Source organism: Vipera ursinii (assembly GCF_947247035.1).
Source record: "Vipera ursinii genome assembly, chromosome: Z".
In the NCBI taxonomy this organism is placed as follows: domain Eukaryota; kingdom Metazoa; phylum Chordata; class Lepidosauria; order Squamata; family Viperidae; genus Vipera; species Vipera ursinii.
In genome coordinates, this window is record NC_139517.1 from 125,329,388 (window position 1) to 125,354,152 (window position 24,765).

The window sequence follows — 24,765 nt, forward strand, 5'->3', positions numbered from 1 at the left end:
CTGTTGTAACTCTGAATGGTCACTAAACAGAATAACAGAATAACAAAGTTGGAAGGAACTTTAGAGGTCATCTAGTCCAACCCCCTGCTCAAGCAGGAAACCCTATACCAGGGGTGTCAAACTCAATTTCATTGAGGGCCGCATCAGCATTGCGGTTGCCCTCAGGGGGCCGGGTGGGTATGGCCAGGGTGGGTGTGGCCTACTGGGTGGGTGTGGCTAGAGTGTGTGTGGCCTACTGGGTGGGCGTGGCCAGCTCTACATCGTTCGCATCAAGGGTGCCTATGGGGGCCTGGGCAGGCCAGTGGGACAGATCTGGGGGTCTCTGGCAGAAGGAGATGGGACCGGGGGCAAGTGCCTCCCTCACTGTTTCCAGGATGGCTTCGCGGGCCACATGAAACCACTTCGCGGGCTGGATCCGGCCCCCGGGCCTTGTGTTTGACATGTCTGCCCTATACAATTTCAGACAAATGTTTGTCCGGTCTCTTCTTAAAAACCTCCAGAGATGGAGACAAAAACCTCCACAACTTCTGGAGACAAGCCATTCCACTGATTAATTGTTCCCACTGCCAGGAAATTTCTCCTTAGTTCCAGGTTGACTGTTCTAAGCCTTTTGTGTGCAATCCTCATGCACCACCACTGGATTTAAAAAACCCTTCCAATTTTGCAATTCTCCTGTTCAGGATCCATAGGCAATCAGTTGGAAACTTTACAACATCCTTTTCATTGTTGTTGTTTTTTTTTAAAAAAAATCCCTTTCTTCAAAAGTTGAACCAAATCATGAAGAAAGTTGAATTAAAATGAAATAATACAAAATACTGAGTTGGGTTTTTCTGAACATGAACCATTACATAAATTGTCTGTGCAGCTTTGTTGGTGTGATGTGAGAAAAACCAACCCATGCTGGCTTAAGTTTCTGTTACCCGTCAAATTGCAAATGAACCGTGATGCAATTAAGCTGGAGAGAACTTCAGCTAAAGCACTTTGAGAACAAACTGATGTGAGAAATTATGTACGTTATGTGTTTAACCTTGAGCTCTCAAGGATTTTAAAACTGGTCCTCATTTTCTATTCTTTTTTCACCCACTAGAAAATTCAGAGTAATTAGACATTTGAGGATGCATCTGAACTTGCCTAAGGGGAAAAAAAACATTTCAGTGGGCAAGTAGAAATAGATACAGGTCAATTTTCAGGAGAAAGATAGTCCAGGAATAAAACAGATAAAAGACTTATTCCAGATAGCACATTCTTTCCTTGCTCCCTTATTTAGTGCAATTCAATTACAGGTAGTCCTTGCTTAAGGACTAGGTTGCTTAGCAACCATTTGAAGTCAGGATGGACTCCAAAAATATAACTGGAATATGAAGTTTCAACATCTGTCCCTTCCCACACAGTCATCTGATCACATTTTGGGTGCTTGGCAAACAGTCTGTACGTATAGCTGTTTGCAGCATCTTGTGATCACACAATTCCATTTTTTGACTTCTTTTTTTTTGCTAGCAAAGAAATGGTCACTACAAACAATGGGATTGCTTAACAACTGCAGAGTTCGCTTTACGACCACAGCACATATGCTTCGCAACAGCTACAAGAAATATAAGACGAGACTGGTCACATAATGTATTGCCCTGTTCACCGCCCTGAGTCCCCTGGGAGAAGGGCGGTATATAAATTAAATTAATAATAATAATAATAATGATTGTCACAATTTATAATTGTAATCCCAAGATGAATCAAGGACTAACTGTATTGCTTTTTGCAAGGAAAATAAGGTTGGCATTAAGCATGTATTTTAATCATTATTATTTATAGGTAACATCAAGTGTGTCTCTCAAAGGCGCTCCATACAAATCATGCACAGTTAATTTATTCTCCCTCATTCTTGCACAGCCAAATTATTTTTCTTTCAATTAACTTCCTGGGAACTGGAAGCCTTCACCCTGACCATACCCAGGCCCAGGACATTCCTTAATAATGGCCTGTTCATAAGCCATTTCCACTTTTCCCAGTGCTACAAAAATGGTTTGTGATTCTCCCTACTGCCGCTTTAGTTAACAGCTTCCTTCAGTGAAATCCTGCTGTGCAATCTGAAAGATATTTTCCATAAGCTGCCTGATAATTATTCTAACAATAGAAGTTCTCTGTCCTTCACTGCTTATCTACCCCAAGAACCCCAAAGGTTGGGATTCCCCTAGGTTTTTTTTTAATCTAACATCTTCCAGATATGTTTAATGTTTGTAGTTCATAAACCACAAGGAAGGCTGAGTGCTGAAGAATGGATACTTTTGAATTGTGTTGCTGGGGAAGACTTTGAGAATAGGGGACTCATTGGGGAAGACCCCGATGTTGGGATAGATGGAAGGCAAAAGGAGAAGGGGACAGCAAAGGATGAGATGGTTAGATAGTGTCATTTATGCAATGAATATGAATTTGGGCAAAGTTTGGGAGACAATGGAGGAGGGGAAGGGCTATGTTCCAGGGCACCGCGGAGAGTCAGACACAACTTAGTGACTGAAGAACAAATGTTCACAAATGTTTTTTTTAACATTTATTGATTATAATTTCCAAATTTTGAGTAACCAAAGTTCCCATTATCAAATTCATTACACAGTCTAGTATTCAGGATACAATTCTTCTATTCAAACATATACTATTCCACACCATCTTATGTCATCTAATTAGTAATACAGTATAACATTCTTATTTTCTATTAATTTCCAAATATCTTAACCTTAGTAATCAAAATTTCTCTTTTTTCAACATCAGATCTTTCCTTTTTCTCTACTATCTCATATTGTTAATACAGTTCTTAATATATCAGCTAACTAAAAAATGTTCATTTTTCAATAGATTTTTAGCTTATATATGTCAATTACTTTTACAGTCTTTGTAGGCAAATCAATATTCAATTTTAACTTAATATTTATACTTTCAAGTTTTAAATGGTCAAAATTATCTTTATTTCAGTTCATAACAAAATTAAATTTCAAAGTATACATCTTATCTATTTAAGTATATTCTCTTTTAATCTTCACTAATAAGTCAAAAGCCCATTTTTTTCAATCTTATTCTAGCTTTCTTTCTTTGCCAGCAAATCTTCCATCTCTGTGCTGTCAAATCATCAAATAGATCTCCCTCTGTTATTATACATATTATTTGAAACAAAAGAGGTCTTCCAATCATCATTTTTGTGGAAATGCTAACAAAACGTCTCTCTCTCTTTCTGTCTTGACGTAGTTGTCCTGGAATATTTATCTTCTCTTCCATCTGTTCTTCTATTTGTTCCTCAGGCTTCTTCTGGTTTGTATAGAGAATCTTTTCCACTTTACATATTGTCAGTCTCTTTTCTGGGTTTTCCATTAAGTCTATTTGTTGATCAATTGAGTCTTCTGTAATAATGTTTAATTGTTCTACTTCTTCTATTATATTCTGTGTAGTTGATTCTTTAATTGTAGTCAGAGCTTGAATTTGTACATCAGGGCTGACATCTTGTTCTTTTTGTAGCCTCTTAATTCTTCAGTAGCTGTGAGAATAGTTTTAACAACTGCTCTCATCAAAAAAAGAGTCTGTTCCTGGTCTTCATCTATGTTTTTTTTAATAGTGCATAAAATTAAAAGCTTTACTGTCAGAAAGTAAAAGTAGTTTTATCACTAAGTGTAAAACACAGGTGGGTTTCTCAGAGCTAATATTTTCCAAGTTTACAGAAGACTTATCTATAGTCTGGGCTGTGAGCCAAGTCACTCTTAGGCAATAACAAATTGTAATATCAAGTTTAGCCACAAGGTGTCACCCATACCACTTAGGAATTTTACTTCTTTTTGTAGATAAAAACCCAAATCTTCAATAAAAATAGAGTAAAAAATAAGGAATCTTTTAGTCCTCAAACTTTAGGAAAATAAAAGTCCAGTTAAAATCATGTAAAATCAGGTTATTCTTTCAATGTTTTAAGCTCCCCTGGATAGTAAGTCACCACTGTTATTAGAGGTGGGGTAAGGTTTCCCTTTCCTCTCTCCACAGGTGGGAAAGTACATTAGGCAACTTATGCAGGCAAAAAAGATAGTTGGAATTAAGAGAGGTAGATCTCACCCAGTCTCATCCAGGCTGCTTTGTCGGCCCCTGGTGGTAAGTGTGACTTTGGCTGTCTGCAGCCTAGTGATGAGCCATATTGCTGTGGCCGGTCTCTTGTCCACTGGTTTTGTTTGGTTCGAATTGACGAGGACTCAGAGTGGTTAACACTGAACGAGTTTATTGAATACACAAAGTCAACTGTCAAATGTCAAATGTTGCAACCCTTTTATAGAGAAAGCGTTTGAACTGTAACCAATACAAACAGTCTGTTTTCCCGCTCCTTGGTTGTGGCGTCCAATGATTGCACCTTATTTTCCCGCTTTAAACCTTGCAAAGCTGCACAGTGTTTGCAATATCTTTCATGGCTTATTGCTAACTATTTACATACACAACACCCCTTACCCCCCAGTTGGTGTCATTTCTTTACAAAATCCATTAGGTATTTTGGTGGCCTATGTATTCTAGAAGGGTATCTGTTACTTTGGCTGCTAGGGACCCTTCTTCCTGGTTGACTGCTTGGCTGCTGGTTACTATGCTGGTTACTACTAGACCTGGGCTCAGGGTTACTGGCTTCAGATGTACTGCCTTGTGTATTAGGTTGTGTTTGGGATTCAGTTGTCACTGGCCTACTTCGCAGGGGTATTTCCCAATCAATTAGACTGAATTGTTGTTGATGGGCATCAGGAAATATGTCATCTTGCCCAACCACTACACCACTTTCTGGCCTAATGTTATCTGTACTGTTTGCCCTAACTGAGCTTTGGTCCCCCTCAGCTGGCACACACCCACTAGATCTTTTCCTCAGCTGGTCTATGTGTCTTTTACAGACCCTATTCCCTTCCCCCTCAATGATGTATGATAGGGGACCTAAGATTTCAGTTACCACCCCAGGAATCCATTTATCCCCTTGGGCGTAGTTCCTGGCCCAAATCAAGTCCCCCACTTCAAATGTTCTGTTAGGAATGTCTAATTCAATGTTTGGTTGGAGTCGGTCAGGGTGTAGTCTGTCCAACTTGGTCAAGATTTTTCTTCCCCACCTCATTTCAGCTGGACTTTTCCCTGTAGCTGAACAAGGGGTTGTGTGTTGAGCCAACAAGAACTCAGCTAGTCTCTGATGCCAGTCACCTCGAATGATTCTTTTAAGCGCGTCCTTCGTGGTCCTCACGTTCCTTTCAGCCAATCCGTTGGTGGAGGGGTGGAAGGGTGCAGAAGTCTTATGCTTAATCGAGTTGGCCTTGAGGAAATCCTGAAATTCAATAGATGTGAATTGTGGCCCGTTATCAGACACTATTAAATCCGGCAACCCATGAGTGGCAAAGAGGCCCCTTAATGCCTGTATTGTTCTGCCTGCCGTTACTGAACTGACCGGTACTACTTCTAGCCATCTAGAGTAGCTGTCGACCACTACAAGGAACGTTAACCCCTGGAAAGGTCCAGCGAAGTCAATATGAATCCTGGACCAAGGATTCCTAGCTAGCTCCCATTTATGTGTGCGGATGTGTTGTTGTTCAGGCCTGGAACGTTGGCACAGATGGCAATTGGCAACGCATTCCTCAATGTCTTGGTCCAATCCTGGCCACCACAAGTGACTCCTAGCCAGGGCCTTCATCCTTACTATTCCGGGGTGTCCCTCATGCAATTCAAATAGAATAGCTGATTTGTGGATTTCTGGAATTACTACACGAGTTCCCCAAAGTAAGCAACCCATATGAACTGATAGTTCATCTTTCCTTCTGAAAAATGGACTGTATTTTACGTCCGGGTTGGCGTTGGGCCAACCGCTCATGACCCAGGCCATTACTCTCCTTAAGATGAGGTCCTTATTGGTTGCCTCAGCTATGTCTTTAGCAGTTAGGGGCAGATCAGGAATATCTTGTAGGGACATTACTTGTCCCACTGGGGCAGGGTCCTCCTCTGTTGTGCTAAGGGGCAATCTGCTAAGAGCGTCTGCATGACCCATGTCCTTACCTGGTCGGTATTGGAGGGAAAATGAATATGCTGATAGGAAAATGGACCATCTCAGCATCCTGGGAGACATAATTTGGGGAGTCTGTTTATCTGTGGTAAACAGTCCCAGCAGGGGTTTGTGGTCTGTCAGTATTGTAAAGTTCCTGCCATACAGGTAGTCGTGGAACTTTTTAACTCCTGCCACTATGGCTAAAGCTTCCCGGTCAATTTGAGCATAGTTCCGCTCTGCCTTGGTTAGTGTGCGGGAGTAGTAAGCAATGGGTCTTTGCATTCCCTGGGTGTCTAAATGGCTGATTACTGCCCCAACGCCATAAGGCGAAGCATCGCACGCCAGGTAGATTGGTCTGTTTTCTATAAAGTGGGTTACAGTTGAGCTACTGGAAAGGATATCTTTTAAGGTCTGGAAACTCGCTTTGTGCTTGTCTTGCCAATGCCAAGGGGTCTTCTTATCTAAAAGCCTGTGCAGTGGTTCTGCAATGGCAGCCTTATGTGGCACAAAAGTGTGATAAAAATTTACCAACCCTAGGAAGGCCTGTAGCTCAGCCTTGTTCCTTGGTTCAGGCGCCCCTTTTATTGCTTTAATTTTTTCAGGGGTAGGGTGGACTCCGCTTTTGTCTATCCTGAACCCCAAAAAATCAGTGGATTTAACCCCTATGCTACATTTTTCCTTTTTTAATTTTAATCCAGCCTTTCTAAATCTACCCAGTACCTGTTCCAGTCGCTCTACTAACATTCCTTCATCTTTTCCAGCTATTAGGACATCATCAAAGTAAGGGCATACTCCAGGTATGCCCTTTAAGGTCCTCTCCATCACTTCTTGAAAGATGCCTGGAGCTGCTGCAATTCCAAATTGCAGTCTGTGGACTCGGAACGCCCCCTTGTGGGTAACAATTGTCTGTGCCTCTGCCGCCTCTTTGGAAACAGTCAACTGTAAGTACGCATGCGCCAAGTCGAGCTTGGCGAAGATGGCGGCGTCCTGGATCGTGGCGAGGACCTGCTTCACCGTCGGGACCGGGTAAGCATGCTTTTTCATTCCAATGTTGAGGGTCGCCTTGTAGTCGGCGCAGATCCTCACATCCCCATTGGGTTTGAGGGGTGTGACGATCGGCGTCTCCCACAAACCGCCCTCGACAGGTTCTAAAACTCCGAGGCCTACAAGCCGGTCGAGCTCGGCCTCGATTTTTTCTTTTAAGGCAAAAGGTACCCTCCGGGCCTTTAGCCTGATTGGATTTACTGAGGGGTCTAGGTTAAAATTAATGGGGGGCCCTTTGTACTTGCCTAGAGATCCATCGAATACGTCTGCAAATTCTTTGCAGACGGATTCGAGGGTCTTATTTCTAATCACAGAATTTATTCCCCCTATCCAAATTCCCAGGGCAGGAAACCAATTAAGCCCTATTAAGCTAGTCCTATTCCCCTCCGTAACTACCAAATCTAAGACCCCCTTAAACCCCTTAAAGTTTACTCTAAGGCTGGTCTTTCCTTTTACGATTATTGGACTTTTTTGGAAGTCCATTAATTGAATATTTGTGGGACTAAGTGGAATTCTTTTTCCGCTTAGTTGTTCAATTTTCTCAAGGGTTTCAGTGGAAATTATCGACACTGAAGCCCCAGAGTCGATTTCCATTCTGCAAGGAACCCCTTGCAGAAGGACTGTGATTTTTAATTTTCCGTCCGGAAAATTGTGCCCCCTTCCCTGCCGTCTCCGATTGACTCGGGCCACCTCCCTTAGGTTTGGAAATTTCGCCCGGGATCTAGGGGTCTCCTTGCCACTAGCATTGGGGGTTACCTTACCCTCTGGCCACACATCGACTTCATTCAGACGGGAGTCCCGGACGCGGTTTCTGCAGATGGCCTGGATGTGGCCGGTCTTGCCGCAAGCCCTGCACTTGGCGGTGCGGAATCGGCAGGAAGCGCGGGGATGGTTGCCGCCACAGCTGCCACATCGGTTCTGGGTGTCGTTGTCGCGCGGTCTGGTTGCGGTGTCCCGCCACGGTCGTTGTGCCCCGGTCGGTGGTCTTTGCGGTGTTGCGGGTTGTTGCCGGCGGCCGGGTTCAGGCCCCTCGCTTCTAGGTTGTCTGGGTGCCATCTTTCCGAATCGCCTGGAGACTTCGGCGATCTCTTCCTCCCACTGCTGATCCACCTCCCCGCAGTCCACATAGCCCTCTTGGTTAATTTCAGGTGCTGTCGCCATGCTACTGCGGGGGGGGTCGCGATACCCGGTTGACTCATACGTTAGGAGTTCGTCGAGCACTTCCTGTAAATCGCCGGTAGGTTTGGCGATTATTCTATTTTGTAATTGTTCGTCGCGTAAGCCAAGCACGACTCTGTCCCGAATCCTAATTTCTAAATTATCGTATTTGCAACGTACTGCGGCTTCCCTGACGGCAGCGACGAATTTCTGTATGGACTCCCCCGGTCTCTGATTTCTCTTCTCGAAGATGCGCCGCCAAAAAAGTTCGGACCTTCGGGGAGTAAAGTGAACCTTTAGTTTTGCAAGGAGGTCGGCATAGGACACGCTGGAGACTGGTTGTGGCTGGCACAGCCCGACAGCGACTCTGTAGACCGGTGTGCCGCAAATTGTCAAAAGTGCCGCCGCTTTTTTTCGGTCATCAGTGATTCCGTTCACTAACAGGAATCCTTCGACCTGACCAATGTATTCTTCCCAATCTTCGGGGAAGTTAGGGTCAAATTCCTTTAGTGACCCGATTTGCGCCATTCGGAGAATTTTTTTCCTATTCTGCCGCGGCCGCTCGGTTGACTGTGACTCGCTCTGACTTTGCCGCCTTCACGACAATTCTTCCTAATCTCTGGTCTTCTGTCAATCCCACCTTCGTCGCCAGTTGTTTGGTTCGAATTGACGAGGACTCAGAGTGGTTAACACTGAACGAGTTTATTGAATACACAAAGTCAACTGTCAAATGTCAAATGTTGCAACCCTTTTATAGAGAAAGCGTTTGAACTGTAACCAATACAAACAGTCTGTTTTCCCGCTCCTTGGTTGTGGCGTCCAATGATTGCACCTTATTTTCCCGCTTTAAACCTTGCAAAGCTGCACAGTGTTTGCAATATCTTTCATGGCTTATTGCTAACTATTTACATACACAACAGGTTTGGAGGGTTGCGCTGGATCTAGCAGAAGAGCTACTGCTCTCCCATGGTCCAGCGGGGGGCCCTCCTTGCTGGTCGCCCCTACAGGGCAACTTTCAATCCTTTTCAGGGTCCCCCAGCGAAGCGAAACTAAATGAGGAAGACAGAGCTCATGTTCCAGGCATCCATGGTGGCCATGTCGGCAAACCGAAAGTCTGTATTAGCTTTATTTTTAAGTAATTGTCCACTAGGACTCCAAGGTCCCTCTCACAGTTATTGTTTCTGAGCCAGGTTTCACCTAATTCGTAATTGTACCTTTTCAATAAACATCAATCTCCTTTGATGCCAAACTGCGAAACAGAAAAAGACCAAGAACAGGTCACGTTGTTAAAATCCATTTATCTAGTGTTTATCAATCTTAGCAACTTTAAAATGTTTGGATTTTCAGATATGTGGACTTCAACTCCCAGAATTCTGGGAGTTGAAGTCCACATGCCTTTAAATTAAGTCCACATGCCTTTAAATTAACATGCCCTTAAATTAACACTAAATTAAATCTAGCAGTAACTTGCCCCTTTCTGTGTAATTGCGTTTGGGGCTGAGTGTATCATTTAATTGCAATGCATTGACTGAAATTATCTTTAGGCCTCCTAAAATAAAGATATCGTAAATGAAGGCATCATTCAGGTAAAGTTTATAGTTCTTTCCATCCGCTGCTGGATTTAGAGGCTGCATGCTTTTCAAAAGTAGAGCAGAGATATAAAAACTGTAGAAAGCCATTAAACAGTAATCAAATTTCTTATGTGAAAGATATCCAACACCAGTTTAGAGAATACAGGTAGTCCTCAACTTATGACCACAATTGAGTCCAAAATTTCTGTTGCTAAGTGAGACATTGGTTAAGTGAATATTGCCCCATTTTACAAACTTTCTTTGCCACAGTTGTTAAGTGAATCACTGCAGTCATACAGTTGTTAAGTGAATCTGGCTTCCCCCAGTGACTTTGCTTGTTGTAAAAAGGTTGCAAAAAGGGATCACAAGCATCCACATTTTAATTATGCGACTGTGGGGATGCTGCCACAGTTGTAAGTGTGGAAAAAGTCATAAGTCACTTTTTTCAGTGCCGTTGTAACTCCAAACGGTCATTAAATGAACTGTCATAAACCGAGGACTACTTGTATTCTAAGTTAGGATTAGTTCAAATCTATCTCCTCTGAAAGTAAGGGAGAATATAAACCTTGCTTGATTGGATAATAGATGTTAAAAAAAAGATTTCTAATAAAAGCAGAGGTTCATAAAAAAATCTTTGTACAAGCAACCTCAGAAGGGCTTGAAAATCAGGTAGAAGCTACAAAAACATAAAAAATAAGGCAGAGGTTAAGTTGTAGTTGTGGTTAATCTATTGACTTTTTTATCCTTCCTAGAATACCTATTTGCAAGGACATTGACTCAAAACTACTGGATATGAAATTCTAGATTTTTTCTGAACAATTTCAGAAGTTCAAAGAATTTTTTTTATTAAAGATTTCATTGCATGATAGTAATCCAATCACTGCCAAGAACTGCCAACAAACTCAGTTAATTCATCTTGTGATTTGGAAGAAATTCTTTTAAGTCATTTGGGATTTGCAAATCAAAATGAGTTTCTACTTAGATCCATTGCATTTGGAATAAAACATTCTCCTTAAAAAATTCCTGCATATATTTGCAGCAACTACAGAACATTTACAGAGACAATAATCTCACAATTTATTTTACTTCAAAAATAATTTTCAGATTGTAAATCAAAGTATTAAACTCAAGTACAGTTCATTACCAATAAAAGGCTACCAATCGAATATTCGCTAGCTGGATTCCGTCATACTTGAAGTAAACTATTAACTTCGCTTCTACTCTAGTGCAACTAAGCCGACTATCATTCTGTTTACCCCAGGTCCCAAACCACAAAACTGTCAGAAGTCAAATGCATGGTGTGAGAATATAGCTAATGAATTTTTTTTCCAAAAAAAGTGTTGTTTTTTTCTGCTGTTATAAAAATAAAATTAAAATCAGGCTACAAGTGTATTGCCACTTTGCTGATGCAGCAAATGACATAATGTGCAATATTGGCCTTATAAGAAACATCCCGGGGTTCTCATTGCTCAAGTTACTAGTCCTTATTGCTGCTAATTTAAACTCAAGGGGAAAAATAGGTAAGCAATGCTAGTGAAATCTCAGAAGAGTGTCTGGGAGAATTTATGCTAGTCATAGGGTTGTAAAGTCGTTATACTGTGCATTTCTTGACTGATAAAACTGGTCAGAATTAAAAACTGCAGGGTGGAGCTAACTAAATCAAGATGGGAGCCACAATAATGCAGGCCTCAAGTATTCTGGCCATCCTCTTGATTTTTTTTATTATTTTTTTTACCACACCCTGAAGATAACTCTGTGTTATTTTTAACAATAGGAAAGGTAGATCATCAAATCCATTTTGAGGCATCAAATCAAAATTCTGGAAATATCCCAGTTTACTCCTGGTTCTTTTGTGATGAATCTTATTTCAATATGGCCAGGATCTAACCATGGTTGGAAATGTGACATTCTGTTATTCTAGAAAACCCTCATGGCTGTACAGTTTTTTTTTTAAAAAAATAGAATGGATGGAAAATTCCAACCAATTAGAGCAGTGTTTCAATCTTGGCAGCTTGAAGATATGTGGACTTCAACTCCCAGAATTCCTCCATGGAGAATTCTGGGAGTTGAAGTCCTTACATTTTCAGGTGCCCGAGGTTGAGAAATAATTGCATAGATTAAAATACCAGATAGTCCACAACTTACGACCAGAATTTTCATTGTTAAGCAAGACAGTTAGCATTTTTTTTTAAAAAAAAATGCTCACATCTTAGTCTTTCTGTTGAGTGTGTTAATATTTGCAACTTCCACTGAAGAAGACCTGGCTAGTATTTCAGATAAATCCATTGGGAATATGCGTGCAAAGGGAAGAAGTAAAATTTGAGAAAAATAACATCATTCTTCAAAATCGAAATTGATAGCCATGGAACGCAAAAGACTTTCTGGGTCATCCCAAACCTGCTTTTTCAAATGGCAAAGAGTCAGAACTGAAGAAGCTTCTTGGATGAGAAGCAAAACATCTTCAAGAAAAAATAAAGAAAAATTCAGTTGCCTTTTGAAAAAGCTCCTTTGGGACAACTATGACCTGGATGACTGAGAATCTCCATAGACAAATTCTGGGTCTTTCCCATAAATATCCCACCAGCTGCTGGACTAAATCAACCAAATGTCCTGGATTAAAGGATGAATGACAAAAATTAAGATCAAAAGACATCTAAAGTGGGTTTTTTTCCCTCTGGGGCTCTTCATATCTCATTCCCCATCCAAAATGTCATGATTAGTATTATGGAAAATCAGCTGGTCATGTCCACCAAAATATTTCTATCTAAGGGAAAACCTTTCTGCCATTGAACACCCTTCTTAATCATGTGTTTTATGTAAGTGATAACAGACGTAACACTTGGTCCTTGACTTACAACCACAATTGATCTCACAATTTATGCTGCTAAGCGAGACATTTGTTATGTGAGCTTTTACAACTTTTCTTGCCACAGTTATTAAGGGAACCATGCAGTTGCTAAGTTAGTAACACGGTTGTTAAGTGAATCAAAGCTTCTCCCACTGACTTTGGGAGAAGGTACCAAAAGGTGATCCTGTGAAGCTGCAAGTGCTGCAAAATAATGCCACTTGCCAAGCACCCAAATGTTGTGATGGTAGGGATGTTCCGGCGGTCGTTAAGAGGACTGTACATCAATCACTTCTTCAGTGCAATTGTAACTTTGATTGCTAAACAAATGGTTGTAAGTCAAGGACTAACTGTACATGTTTTCCTTCATATTTTCCCTAACGCTTCCTGCCTTCTGACACCCACCTTTTACAAAGCAATTGTCCTTCATTTAAAATGTTTTTCCCGCTGACCTTTGCACTGTCACACAGAAAAACACAAAATTTGGGGACGTACACACACAATTCAGATTGTATTAAAATAAAGCTAAAAATATATCTACTCTTTATTACTGCTACTCCTACAAGCTCCTGAGAGTTCTGAGTTACTTCTCTCGCCCTAGAAAAGCAACTAGGATTAAAAGTTAAAGCATAACTTTTAAAAAACTAATGTTTTCTAGCTGTTTTCACATGTAAATATTCAACTGGTATTAAGGCGTGGATGGCCCACTGCATTGCTTCCAAAGGGGTGAGTTTTTCTTTGCCAGGGACCAAAAGTCTATCTGGAAATCTAAAAAAGAGATTTCCTGCACAGCCCCTGAAGTTCATTTCTTTTTTTTTTAGCAATTGTCCCAAATATTGACATGCACAAAGAGCGTAGCGGATGGATATTGATCTCCGTTCTTCGTCAAAAGGTGAATGTGGCGATAGCCTTGAGAAGGGGAAAAAGAAAAAAAGCAGCATTAATTTTTGGGTTTTTTGGTATCTTTTACTCACTGCTGGTAAACTATCAGCTCACTTTTTTGGGTATCAAGGTTGCCCAAATAGGGAAGATGTCATCATTTTCTATTCTTCTTCATCTTCATCATGGTCATCATTATTTATTGGCCACTCAACACAAATGGACTCTAGAATGTCCTACAAAACTAGAACCCTCCCATTAAAAAAAAAGCTAAAAATCAGACTGACAACCTAAACCAGACATGTCAAACACAAGGCCCGGGGGCCAGATCAGGCCCGCAAAGTGGTTTCATGTGGCCCGCGAAACCATCCTGGAAACAGGGAGGGAATGGCCCCCTCTGCCTTGGCCGTGGCCCAGAGACCCTCCTTCTGCCAGAGATCTTCAGATCTGTCCCACTCCTGCCCAGGCCCCCATAGGCACCCTTGATGCGAACGATGTAGAGCTGGCCACGCCCACCCAGTAGGCCATACGCACTCTAGCCACGCCCACCCAGTAGGCCACGCCCACCCTGGCCATACCCACCCGGCCCCCTGAGGGCAACCACAATGCTGATGCGGCCCTCAATGAAATTGAGTTTGACACCCCTGACCTAAACTAAAATGATCTAAAAACAACATCAGCAATAGGTTGTGCAAGATTCCTGCGTTTTCTGTGCTTGAAAATTCCTTTGCAGAAAGGGCTGCTACAAGAAGCAATGTAGAAGCTAAGAATGAAAAACAGGTTTGGCTCCTTCCGTAGCAAATAACCCTACACCTTTAATTCAACGAGGAAGATCCAAAAATTACCACTTGCTACCTCTGTAATGAGTATTTTGCTCATCTTAATAGGCTTAGTAGGTTGTTTTTCACCCTATTTTGGCATCCTCAATTCTCAGAATTCCCCAGCCATTTTAAAGTGGCCAAAGTTTAGAAACACTGACCTATATCCTCAAAGTGACACGCACCTTTTAGAAAGCAATTGTCCTCAGAGTAATTCAGAAGGATCCATGCCAACAAAAAAGTCTTCCCATAGCTGGGGCTGTTCCCCAGAATCATCAGAAAAACTTTTTAACTTTTAAAAAAGAAATTTAAACTAATTACAGGTACTTACAATCACAAAGGGGAACAGAATTTTCATTGCTAGGGAAGGAAGTTGTTAAATGCGTGCCTTATTTTACAAGCTTTTTTGTTCTGGTTGTTAAGTGAACCATTGCAGTTGTTAAATGAACCATGTGGCTGTTAAGCAAATCCTGCTTGACTTCGCTTGTCAAAACCCAGCTGGGAAGGTGATGACCCCGGGGCATTAAAACCATAAGGTAAAGGTAAAGGTTCCCCCGCACACGCGTGCTAGTCGTTTCCGACTCTAGGGGCCGGTGCTCATCTCCGTTTCAAAGCCGAAGAGCCAGCGCTTGTCCGAGGACGTCTCTGTGGTCATGTGGCCGGCATGACTAGACGCCAAAGGTGCACGTAACGCTGTTACCTTCCCACCATAGTGGTCCCTATTTTTCTACTTGCATTTTTACGTGCTTTCGAACTGCTAGGTTGGCAGAATCTGGGATGAGTAACAGCAATTCTGATCATGTGACTGTAGGGTTGGTGCAACAGTCATAAGCACGAAGACTGATTGTCAGTCACTTTTTTCAGTGTTGTTGCAATTCCTTCCTTTGGACAGCAGAGGGCTCCAAAACAAGGATTTGCAGTCTGGCTGGAACTCTTTCTCTACCTTAATAACCACCATGGTGCTTAATTACAATGCCCATCATTCCCAGCTGGCTTTATCCTTTGGGATTTTGCCCAGTGAAATAAAATCTTGCTCAACGGGCAAAAAATGCTGGTCAATCTTGGGAACTGGAAGAAGTAGAAACCATAAATTGGAGAAATGGGCAGAAGAAATTATTGAAAAGACTATAAAATCCTTCACTTCATTTTCCATTTTTTAAAATTCTTTTCTTTCCTGCATGGTAGAAAAGAATTTACCTCAATTTAATGGGCTATAGACACTGTAGTCCATTAAATCAATAGTCCCCGGTTTACAACCATTTCATTTAGCGACCAGCTGAATTTGCAATGGCGCTGAGAAAATTTCCCTCACACTTATTTTGGTCACATGATCAAAATCTGGGCCCTTAGCAACCGGCACGTATTTACAACGGTTGTGGAGTCTCAGAATTTTGTGATCACCATATATGACCTTCCCAATTGGCTTCCAACAAGCGAAGTCAAAGGAGGAAGCTGGATTCACTTAACAACAGCATGATTCATTTAAAAGTAATGATTTATTTAACAACAATGGCATAAAGATCATAAAATTCGGCATGACTCTCTTAACAACCGTCCTCCTTAGCAACAGAAATCCAGTTGTGATCATAAGGACTGACTGTAACTGAAGGACGAAGGAGACTCTTAGAGCTAAGAGTCCATTAAGTCCATTACAATCACAACTGAGCCCAAAATTGTGAGACACTAAGTGAGATGCTTGTTAATTGAGTTTTGCCCCATTTTACGTCCTTTCTTGCCATATTTGTTAAGTGAATCACTGCAGTTGTTAAGATAGTAACATGGTTGTTAAGTGAATCTGGCTTCCCCCTTGACTTTGCTTGTCAGAAGGTTGCAAAAGGGGATCACATGACCCAGGGACACTGCAACCGTCATATATATGAGTCAGTGGCCAAGTGTCTGAATTTTGGTCAGGTTTCTATGGGGATGTTGCAATGGTCATAAGTGTGAAAAATGGCCATAAGTCACTTCTTTCAGTGTCGTTGTAACTCCGAACGATCACTAAATCAACTGTTGTAAGTCGAGGACTACCAATAGTAAGTGGGGCTTTACTCATGTGTAAAGTGCATATTATAAGATATTTAATGTACAAAATTGCTTAGATTGGATTTTGATTATTACGATAAAAATATCGGTTGGCTTTTCTTTGCATTTGATATTGGCTGAACGTAGCCCCTAAAAAACTACCATAACCATGAATGAGAGATTTTAATTAAGGTTGTTAAATAATTGTTATACAACAATTTTAGGTAATGATTGTTTTGCTTTTATTGTTTTATTGGGTGGTTGTTTACTGCCCTCTTTTACTTTTCATAGGGCAGGCAGCCATATAAATGTGATTAATAAATAACACATTGATGTTTTTATTAATTATTATATAACGGTTTCAGGTAATGATTGTTTTGTATTTATGGATTTATCGCCCGGGGTCATTTCCCATGAGATGGGATGCCCATATAAACGATTAAAAAATTAAATACATTAATATTTTGAAAATCTTTTGCATGATGCCAAGGGGCCTAGCAAACAACCCCCTCCCCTTTGAACTGACAATGGCATTCTGGGTGAAAAAGCTTTATTAAAAACAAGACTCACCTCGCTTCAGACTTGTGAAGGGGGCCGTGAATTGCCCGATAAAATCATTTTTTGTTGAGGCATCAAAATCTTCTACCATAAAACGGACCAGGGCTAGTTGCGGTACATCGATTTCAAATTCAAACGTTTCATCCCAGGCTGGTTTAAAACCTGGGCAAGAGTCAAAGAGAGCCAAAGTATTTATTTATTTGTATCCTACCTTTATAATTTTTATTTGTTATTGATACATTTATTTTATTTTTACAAATAACTCATGGTGGCGGACATATCCAATACATGTTCCTCCTCTTATTTTCCCCACAACAACAACCCTATGAGGTGGGTTGCGCTGAGAGAGAGAGAGGGATTGGCGCAAGATTACTCATCTGGTTTATTGTGCCTAAGGCTGAACTCACTGTCTCCTGGTGATTGGCCCAAAGTCACCCAGCTGGCTTTCATGTCCTAAGGTGGGACTAGAACTCCCAGTCTCCTGGTGATTGGCCCAAAATCACCCAGCCGGCTTTCATGCCTAAGGCGGGACTAGAACTCCCTGGCTCCTGGTGATTGGCCCAAAATCACCCAGCCGGCTTTCATGCCTAAGGCGGGACTAGAACTCCCTGGCTCCTGGTGATTGGCCCAAAGTCACCCAGCCGGCTTTCATGTCTAAGTTGGGACTAGAACTCACCCTCTCCTGGTGATTGGCCCAAAGTCACCCAGCTGGCTTTCCTGCCTAAGGTAGGACTAAAGCCCCAGTTGGCTTTCATGTCTAAGGCAGGATTTGAATTCATGGTTTCCAATCTAGCCTAATATCTTAACCACTAGAAGAAACTGGCTTTCCCAAGGAATTCTGCAACCGGTACTCTATTCAATCATCCACTGTTCTTGTACCCGTTCCCATGACCCACTGAATAAGAAAGACAGCAAGTTGAGGGAACACTGGAGCACAAAGATAAATAGAAAAACTAGGCTACTGCATTTAGCAATACATAAAATATGGGGAAAAACTATTCCCCAGTTTTAATCTTAAATATATGCTTTAATATAGGTAGGCCTTGCCTTAGGACCTGTCACTTAGCAACTATCCAAAGTTACAATGGACCCTGAAAATGGGATTTACAACCTAGCTTTTAACTTCTGAGCGCCCACCGCACCACATGATCATGTGACTGCATTTTGGGCATTTGGCAACTGCAGCCTGCATTTATAGCCTTTTGCAATGTCCTTTCATCACATTACCATAATTTACAACACTATTTGCCAGACCCCGCATTTACTTTCAGTTTCTGATAAAATAACACCCATTTGCTCAACAACTGTGGTGCTCTCTTGAGAACTGCTTCAAAAAATGTCATTAAATTGGGCCAGTTAAGGGATGAATCGCTTAATGACCAATGTGATTTCTGACAATAATTCTGGGATTGATTATGGTCGTAAGTCGAGGATTATCTGTACTCCCTAAGTTATGATTTCTTGCTGGAGACATCCTTGGTTTCCCTCCTTTTATCACCTTGTCCCAAAGGTGATTTTTCAAGAGGCAACTGGACTTTTTTTCTGTTTTCCTTGAAGACGTTTCGCTTCTCATCCAAGAAGCTTCCTCAGTTCTGACTGGATGGTGGAAGAGGGAAGGATTTATGTTCCTTGCAGTCATCTGGTCGATAGTGCTCTTTCTGAGAGTTGTTGAGGCTTCCACTTCCAACCTCCAACATCCAGTCAGAGCTGAAGAAGCTTCTTGGATGAGAAGCGAGACGTCTTCAAAGAAAAGGAAGAAATTCCACTTGCCTCTTCAAAAATCACCTTTGGGACAATCACAATCTGGATGACTGAAAATCTCCACAGACATTCCTCTTACCGTTATTATCGATTACTTTGGTTTGCTTCTTCCCGTTGTCCCTCTGAACACCGTGGATCTCTACAATCACCCTCGGGTCCACAATGGAGTTTTTGCTTTTGTTGACCTTCGGCAGTTGTTGGCCAGAGATGATCTGCAAGGAAAGGAAACTTGAAGGAGAAAAGAGCTCAAATTGTTTGCACTCTCTTTAAGCCCATCCTAACCTTCTGTAAAGGTAAAGGTAAAGGTTCGCCCACACATGCGTGCTAGTCATTTCCGACTCTAGGGGCCGCTGCTCATCTCCGTTTCAAAGCCAAAGAGCCAGCGCTTGTCCGAGGACGTCTCCATGGTCATGTGGCCGGCATGACTAGACGCCAAAGGTGCACGAAATGCTGTTACCTTCCCACCAGAGTGGTCCCTATTTTTCTACTTGCATTTTTACGTGCTTTCGAACTGCTAGGTTGGCAGAAGCTGGGACGCGTAACAGGTGCTCACTCTGCTACACGGCACTCGGGATTTGACCCGCCAAACTGCCTACCTTCTGATCGACAAGCACAGTGTCCTAACCCACTGAGCCACCGCATCCCTTAAACCTTCTGTAAATGTGTGCAAAGAAAATCACTTCATATTTCATTTTGACTTTGACATGGCTTATCTTGAGCGTGAAACAAGTTGCTTTGAAAGTAGGAAAGCTTTCCAAGTATAAAACGGTATGTTTTGCACTCAGAACAGACTTCCAGGTTTGGCCATTTCCCTACAGAAGGATATGGCTTTCAGTCCTCAACTTACAATCATTCATTTAGTGACTGTACAAAGTTTCGATGGTGCTGAAAACAGTGACTTTTGACAGTTTTTCACACTTGCGACCATTGCAGTGTCCCCCGTGGTCTCATGATCAAAATTCGGACGCCGGGCAACTGATTCATGCTTATGACGGTCGCATTGTCGCAAGGTCATGTAATTCCCTATTTGCGACATACTGACAAGCAAAACCAGTGGGGAACACAGATTCACTTAACAACTGTGTTACTAGCTTAATAGCCGCAGTGATTCACTTAACAACTGTGGCAAGAAATGTCGTAAAATGGGGCAAAGCTTAGCAACTGTCTCACTTAGCAATTTTGGGCTCGACTGTGGTCATAAACCGAGGACATGCAGTTTTCATATGGTGAACAGCTGCTCTACAACATGATGTTATACAAATGGCTTTTCTTTCTCAACTCTTACCTTAACCTGGAATTTTTTAGGGCAGTACCACGGCCCTTCTGTGATAGATCTGGGGTTGAATTTGGACTGCTCGTTCCGGAGAAATTCTGGCTTTAGGACATAGCCACAGCCTCCATTTTCTTGGAATCGGCCTTGGTGAATATCCATTTCGGAGGACCTGGACTGGAAATTCAAGGCAACTAGAAGAAAGCATAGGACAAAGGCAGGTCAGTGGGTTTTGGCTATTCTTCCTCTTTTTTATCATCATCATCTTCTATTTCTTCATCACCACCATCATCATCTTCACTCCAGTAATATTTCTTTTTTCTTGCTGAGTTCATTAGCAGCCATTGTCTACGAAGATTCTCAGCCTTTGCCCCAAAGGTGATTTTTCAAGAGGCAACTTGAAGGCGTTTTGCTACTCATCTAAGAAGCTTCTTCAGTTCTGACGGATTCACCATTCACTCCGAACTGATGAAGCTTCTTGAATGAGAAGCGAAACGTCTTCCAGGGGGGGGGGGAAACAAGAAAGTCCAACTGCCTTTTTGAAAAAAAGCACTTTGGGCATCAAAAGCTATTAAATCCTTAAAAGACAGCTTGGGAGACAGAAAATCACTAATATGGGTATCCCTAAAATTACAACCTCGATTAGGACAGAATTTCCCTTCCTAAGCAAGATGGTGGTTCAGTAAGTTGTGCCTGATTTTAAACCTTTGTTGCCCCGGTTATTAAGTAAATCACTGCAACTGTTATTGTTAAGTAGTTGTTATGCAAATTCTACTTTCCCCTGACATTGCTGGTTGGAAGCTGGCAAGTGAAAATGGTGATTTTATTACCTTTAGATGCTGCAACTACCATGAAATGTCATGATGGTGCTGAAAAGAGTGACTTGCAACTGGTCCTCACACTTATGACTGTCACTTTCCCTCCAGTCACGAATTTGGCATGAATTTACAACAGTTGCAGCATCTCGGATTAGCCAGATCACTGTTTGTTGGGAACCAGCTTCTGACATTGAAAGTCAATAAGAGAAGCTAGATTTGCTTAATGCCTGTGTGATTCACTTAATGACCATGGCAAAAAAACCATAGAACTGGATGTGTCTCATTTAATGACCACAATGCTTAGGGATAGGAATTCTGGTCCCAACTGTGCTCGTAAGTTGAGTTCGACTTGTGCACAGGATGATGCCACACTTAAGGATAAAAATGAAGCAGCTTGCAGAGCTACAGTGTGATGCTGTTTTGGTAATTCTGACAACAACATCAGCTGCCACTTATGGCGCTGAGATCCTTCCTTAGATCCACGGCAGCCAGCGGGTTTGATTCCAGGTTACTGACTTGATTAAAATAGATCCACCCAAAATTTTGGAGCCTCTCTATTTAAGTCCCACGGATTGCAATGGGTCTGTTCTAGGTATGACTGTGTCAGAATCTCTATCGTCGGCCTGGCACCTTGCTGGCATCCTGACATCAAAGGGGAAGGGAGGGGGGAGGCATTTGGGGCAATCCACACCTGTGTATCTAATGGTAGAAAATGGGGAGGGGGAGCTGAAATGTGAAGAAGACCAGATCTGTTTATACTGGTTATGCCGGGCATCTTCAAGCCCGCTTGCCCTGGGTGTGAAATTCCAGCAGCCTAAACAACCCAGAGTTTTAAACAACATTGCAGCGATCCTGGATTGGATGGTAACAGACCAGACATTGGGGAAGAAGGATAGAGAATGGTGGGTTTGGCTCTTTGTATTGGTGAACGGGAACTTCAGATCTCGCCTCACCTTCCTGCAATCAACAACTTTAGTAAAAGTCCTTTTCACTTCAATCAACTGGAATTGAGATTCTGCTTTTCTAAATGATTGTCTGCCTCTAGATCCAGTCCAATAATTCAACAACCCATACATGTACCCTCCACATAGTTACCTATCTGGCAACCCATGTTCCACATCTCAACAGGGTTATAGTTGGACGAGTCAGTCCTCCAACCTGCTGGATAGATCCTGCTCAGGTGCTGGACATTATGATGGATTAGGTCCATTCCTGGGTGTAAAATAAGAAACAGATACTTTTTTTAAAAAACAAATCACTTTCTCAGGACACCCCCATATATAGCTGTTCGATCTTGGGTCAGAAATGAGGGAGAAATTTGGAAAAACAGCCCATAAGGCAAAGGCTTCTCCTGTCCAGCCATGTCCAAGTTTTGGGCACGGTGCTCATCTCCGTTGCTTAACTAAGGGAGCCAGCCCTTGTCTGAAGACATTTCCGTGGTCACGTAGCCAGCATGGCTGTAAACCAAAGGGACACAGAACACTTTTACTCTCCTACCAAAGTGGTACCTATTTATCTACTTGCATTTGCACACTTTTGAACTGCCAGGAGCTGAGGGAAGTAACGGGGACTCATCCTGTCGTGCGGCACTCTGACCTCAAGCCTGGCCTGTCATCCGTCCAGCTGACAAGCTCAGTGACTTTAACTGCTGAGTCACCGCTCTCCCAAGCAACCCAACATTTATGGAATTCAATACCAGACCAGGTCATGATAGCTACGAGGTGGCTTAACAAGTGCACACAAAATGCAGCTATGAGTCAGGACCACATCTGAAAGACTGCAAGCTATTTCCTGCCCAGGAGTGCTTATTGTAGAGGGCTATAGAAGTGCCTCTGGGGACTGTTGGACTCATGTGTCCCAGGAGAAAGAAGACTGTCTGGGGGGGGCAATGAGAAATTTCCTTTCACAGCCCCCAATGTTTTCTAAAAGGTAAAGGTAAAGGTTCCCCCGCACATGCGTGCTAGTCGTTTCCGACTCTAGGGGCCGGTGCTCATCTCCGTTTCAAAGCCCAAGAGCTAGCGCTTGTCTGAGGATGTCTCCGTGGTCATGTGGCCGGCATGACTAGACGCCAAAGGCGCACGGAACGCTGTTACCTTCCCACCGGAGTGGTCCCTATTTTTCTACTTGCATTTTTACATGCTTTCGAACTGCTACGTTGGCAGAAGCTGGGACGCATAACAGGCACTCACTCTGCTACGCAGCACTCGGGATTCGACCCATCAAACTGCCGACCTCCAGATTGACAAGCTCAGCGGCCTAACCCACTGATCCACCGCGTCCCTTTACGTTTTCTACAGCCCTCCTATTTGAACTAGATCGAATCAATGGGTCAGTGGCTATTAGCTCTATTAAATTGGGAAGGATGAAGAAAGGGAAGGGAAGGGAAGAGAGAAGGGGAAGGGGAAAGGAAGGATAAAGGAAGGGGAAGGGAAGATAAGGGAAGGGGAAATAAGGGAAGGAAAGGATGAAGAAAGGGAAAGGGAGGGAAGGGAGAAGGGGAAGGGGAAGGATAATGGAAGGGTAGGGAAGGAAGAGGATGGCAGGATAGGAAAAGACAGAAGGAGAAAAGAGAAGGGGGAAGAGGAAGGGGAATGGGGAGGGAAGGAGGAAGGAGGGAAGGGAGGGCAAGAGGATGAGAGGGGAAGGAATGGGAGGGGAGGGGAAGGGGAGGAAAGGGAAGGGAGAAGGGAGGGGAAGATAGGTGAGCCGATGGAGAAATAAAGGGAGGGAAGGAGAGAGATCCTGGCAATCATAAAGCGAACACTGTACAATACTTGTTAAGCCAACTCCACAATGGACATTTATTGCCGGAATCCAAAATTGGTTTCCCGTAAAATGTTGTAAATCATGGTCACGTGATGGTGGGATGCTGGAAACTGCAATAAATGCGGGCTGGTTGCCAAGCATCCAACATGCAACCCCGTGACTTGGGATGCCATAGCATCCTAAGTGTCTTTCCTGGGGTCCATCGTAACTTTAAACAGTCACTAAGTAAGTTGTAAGTGGAGGACTACCCGTACCAAGAATAATCAATTTAAAAAGAGTACCGGGTCAGAAGTGCTGTATATTCAGTTATATCACAAAAGCCTTACTAAAAGCGTTAAGAAGATGCTCCATACCTGATTCCTGAGCTAGTTTAAGGATTCTCCCTTCGCTGAAAGAGCACATTTCATCGTGAGGCTGAGGGTCAGCAAATCCTTGAAAATGGACACTTTTACAGTAGATGACCGTATCGGACAGCTCCTTTGCAAGCTTTAGCTTGTCGCTCTAGCAGAGAATGAGAGATTAATGACCAACCAGTCACATCACAAGCCTGTCTAAAGATTATTTGGACAAGCTGCCCTGGAATATGCAAAAAGCCTCTTTGAAGCAGCCTGGTCAAGGACTGACTCATTAAAGCAGCCACATGAATCAATAAATCAGAAGACAGCTGGTAGGGAACTTGAGGATCTTCGAGTTCAAGCAGAAGACCCCAAACAATATGAGACAAGTGGCTGTCCAGTCTCTTCTTGAAAGCCTCCAGTGATGGAGCACTCACAACTTCTGGTGGCAAGCTGTTCCACTGGTTAATTATCCTCACTGTCAGGAAATTTCTCCTTAGTTCTAGGCTGCTTCTCTCCTTGATTAGTTTCCATCCATTGTTTCTTGTCCTGCCTTCAGGCGCTTTGGAGAACAGCTTGACTGCCTCTTCTTTGTGGCAGCCCCTGAGATACTGGAAGGCTGCTATCATGTCTCTCCTCGTCCTTCTCTTCATTAAACTAGACACACCCAATTCCAGCAACCAAGGATTTTTAACTGGGGTTTTTATTTTTAGGGATAATTTAATCTTTTTTAATTGTTTTTTTAACTTTTGTATTTTGTATTGGTTTGATTTTAAAATACCGTGTAAACCGCCCTGAGTCCTTTGGGAAAGGGCGGTATATAAATCTAATAAAATTAAATTAAAAATTAAAATTAAATATGTTTTAGCCTCTAGTCCCCTTAATCATCTTTGTTGCT

General features: G+C 42.5%; 1 protein-coding gene across 2 annotated transcripts in view; it reads right to left on the reverse strand.

Annotated features, from left to right (window-relative positions):
* Positions 1 to 9,310: 9,310 nt before the first annotated feature.
* Positions 9,311 to 24,765, reverse strand: part of PLCD1 (phospholipase C delta 1) — a 52,375-nt gene continuing 36,920 nt past the window's right edge. The window contains exons 10-16 of one of the 2 annotated variants that reach the window (XR_014494166.1): positions 23,886 to 24,033; positions 21,862 to 21,978; positions 19,964 to 20,142; positions 18,758 to 18,890; positions 16,930 to 17,079; positions 12,002 to 13,549; positions 9,311 to 9,473 (exon numbers count right to left, since the gene is read on the reverse strand). Coding sequence is in view for 1 of the 2 variants with exons in the window: in XM_083376981.1 (XP_083233107.1) it covers positions 13,458 to 13,549; positions 16,930 to 17,079; positions 18,758 to 18,890; positions 19,964 to 20,142; positions 21,862 to 21,978; positions 23,886 to 24,033 (819 nt within the window). In the remaining variant the exon portion in view is untranslated. Of the gene's footprint in view, positions 9,474 to 9,625; positions 13,550 to 16,929; positions 17,080 to 18,757; positions 18,891 to 19,963; positions 20,143 to 21,861; positions 21,979 to 23,885; positions 24,034 to 24,765 lie in introns of those variants that run through there. The other variant, XM_083376981.1, reaches the window with a different exon arrangement.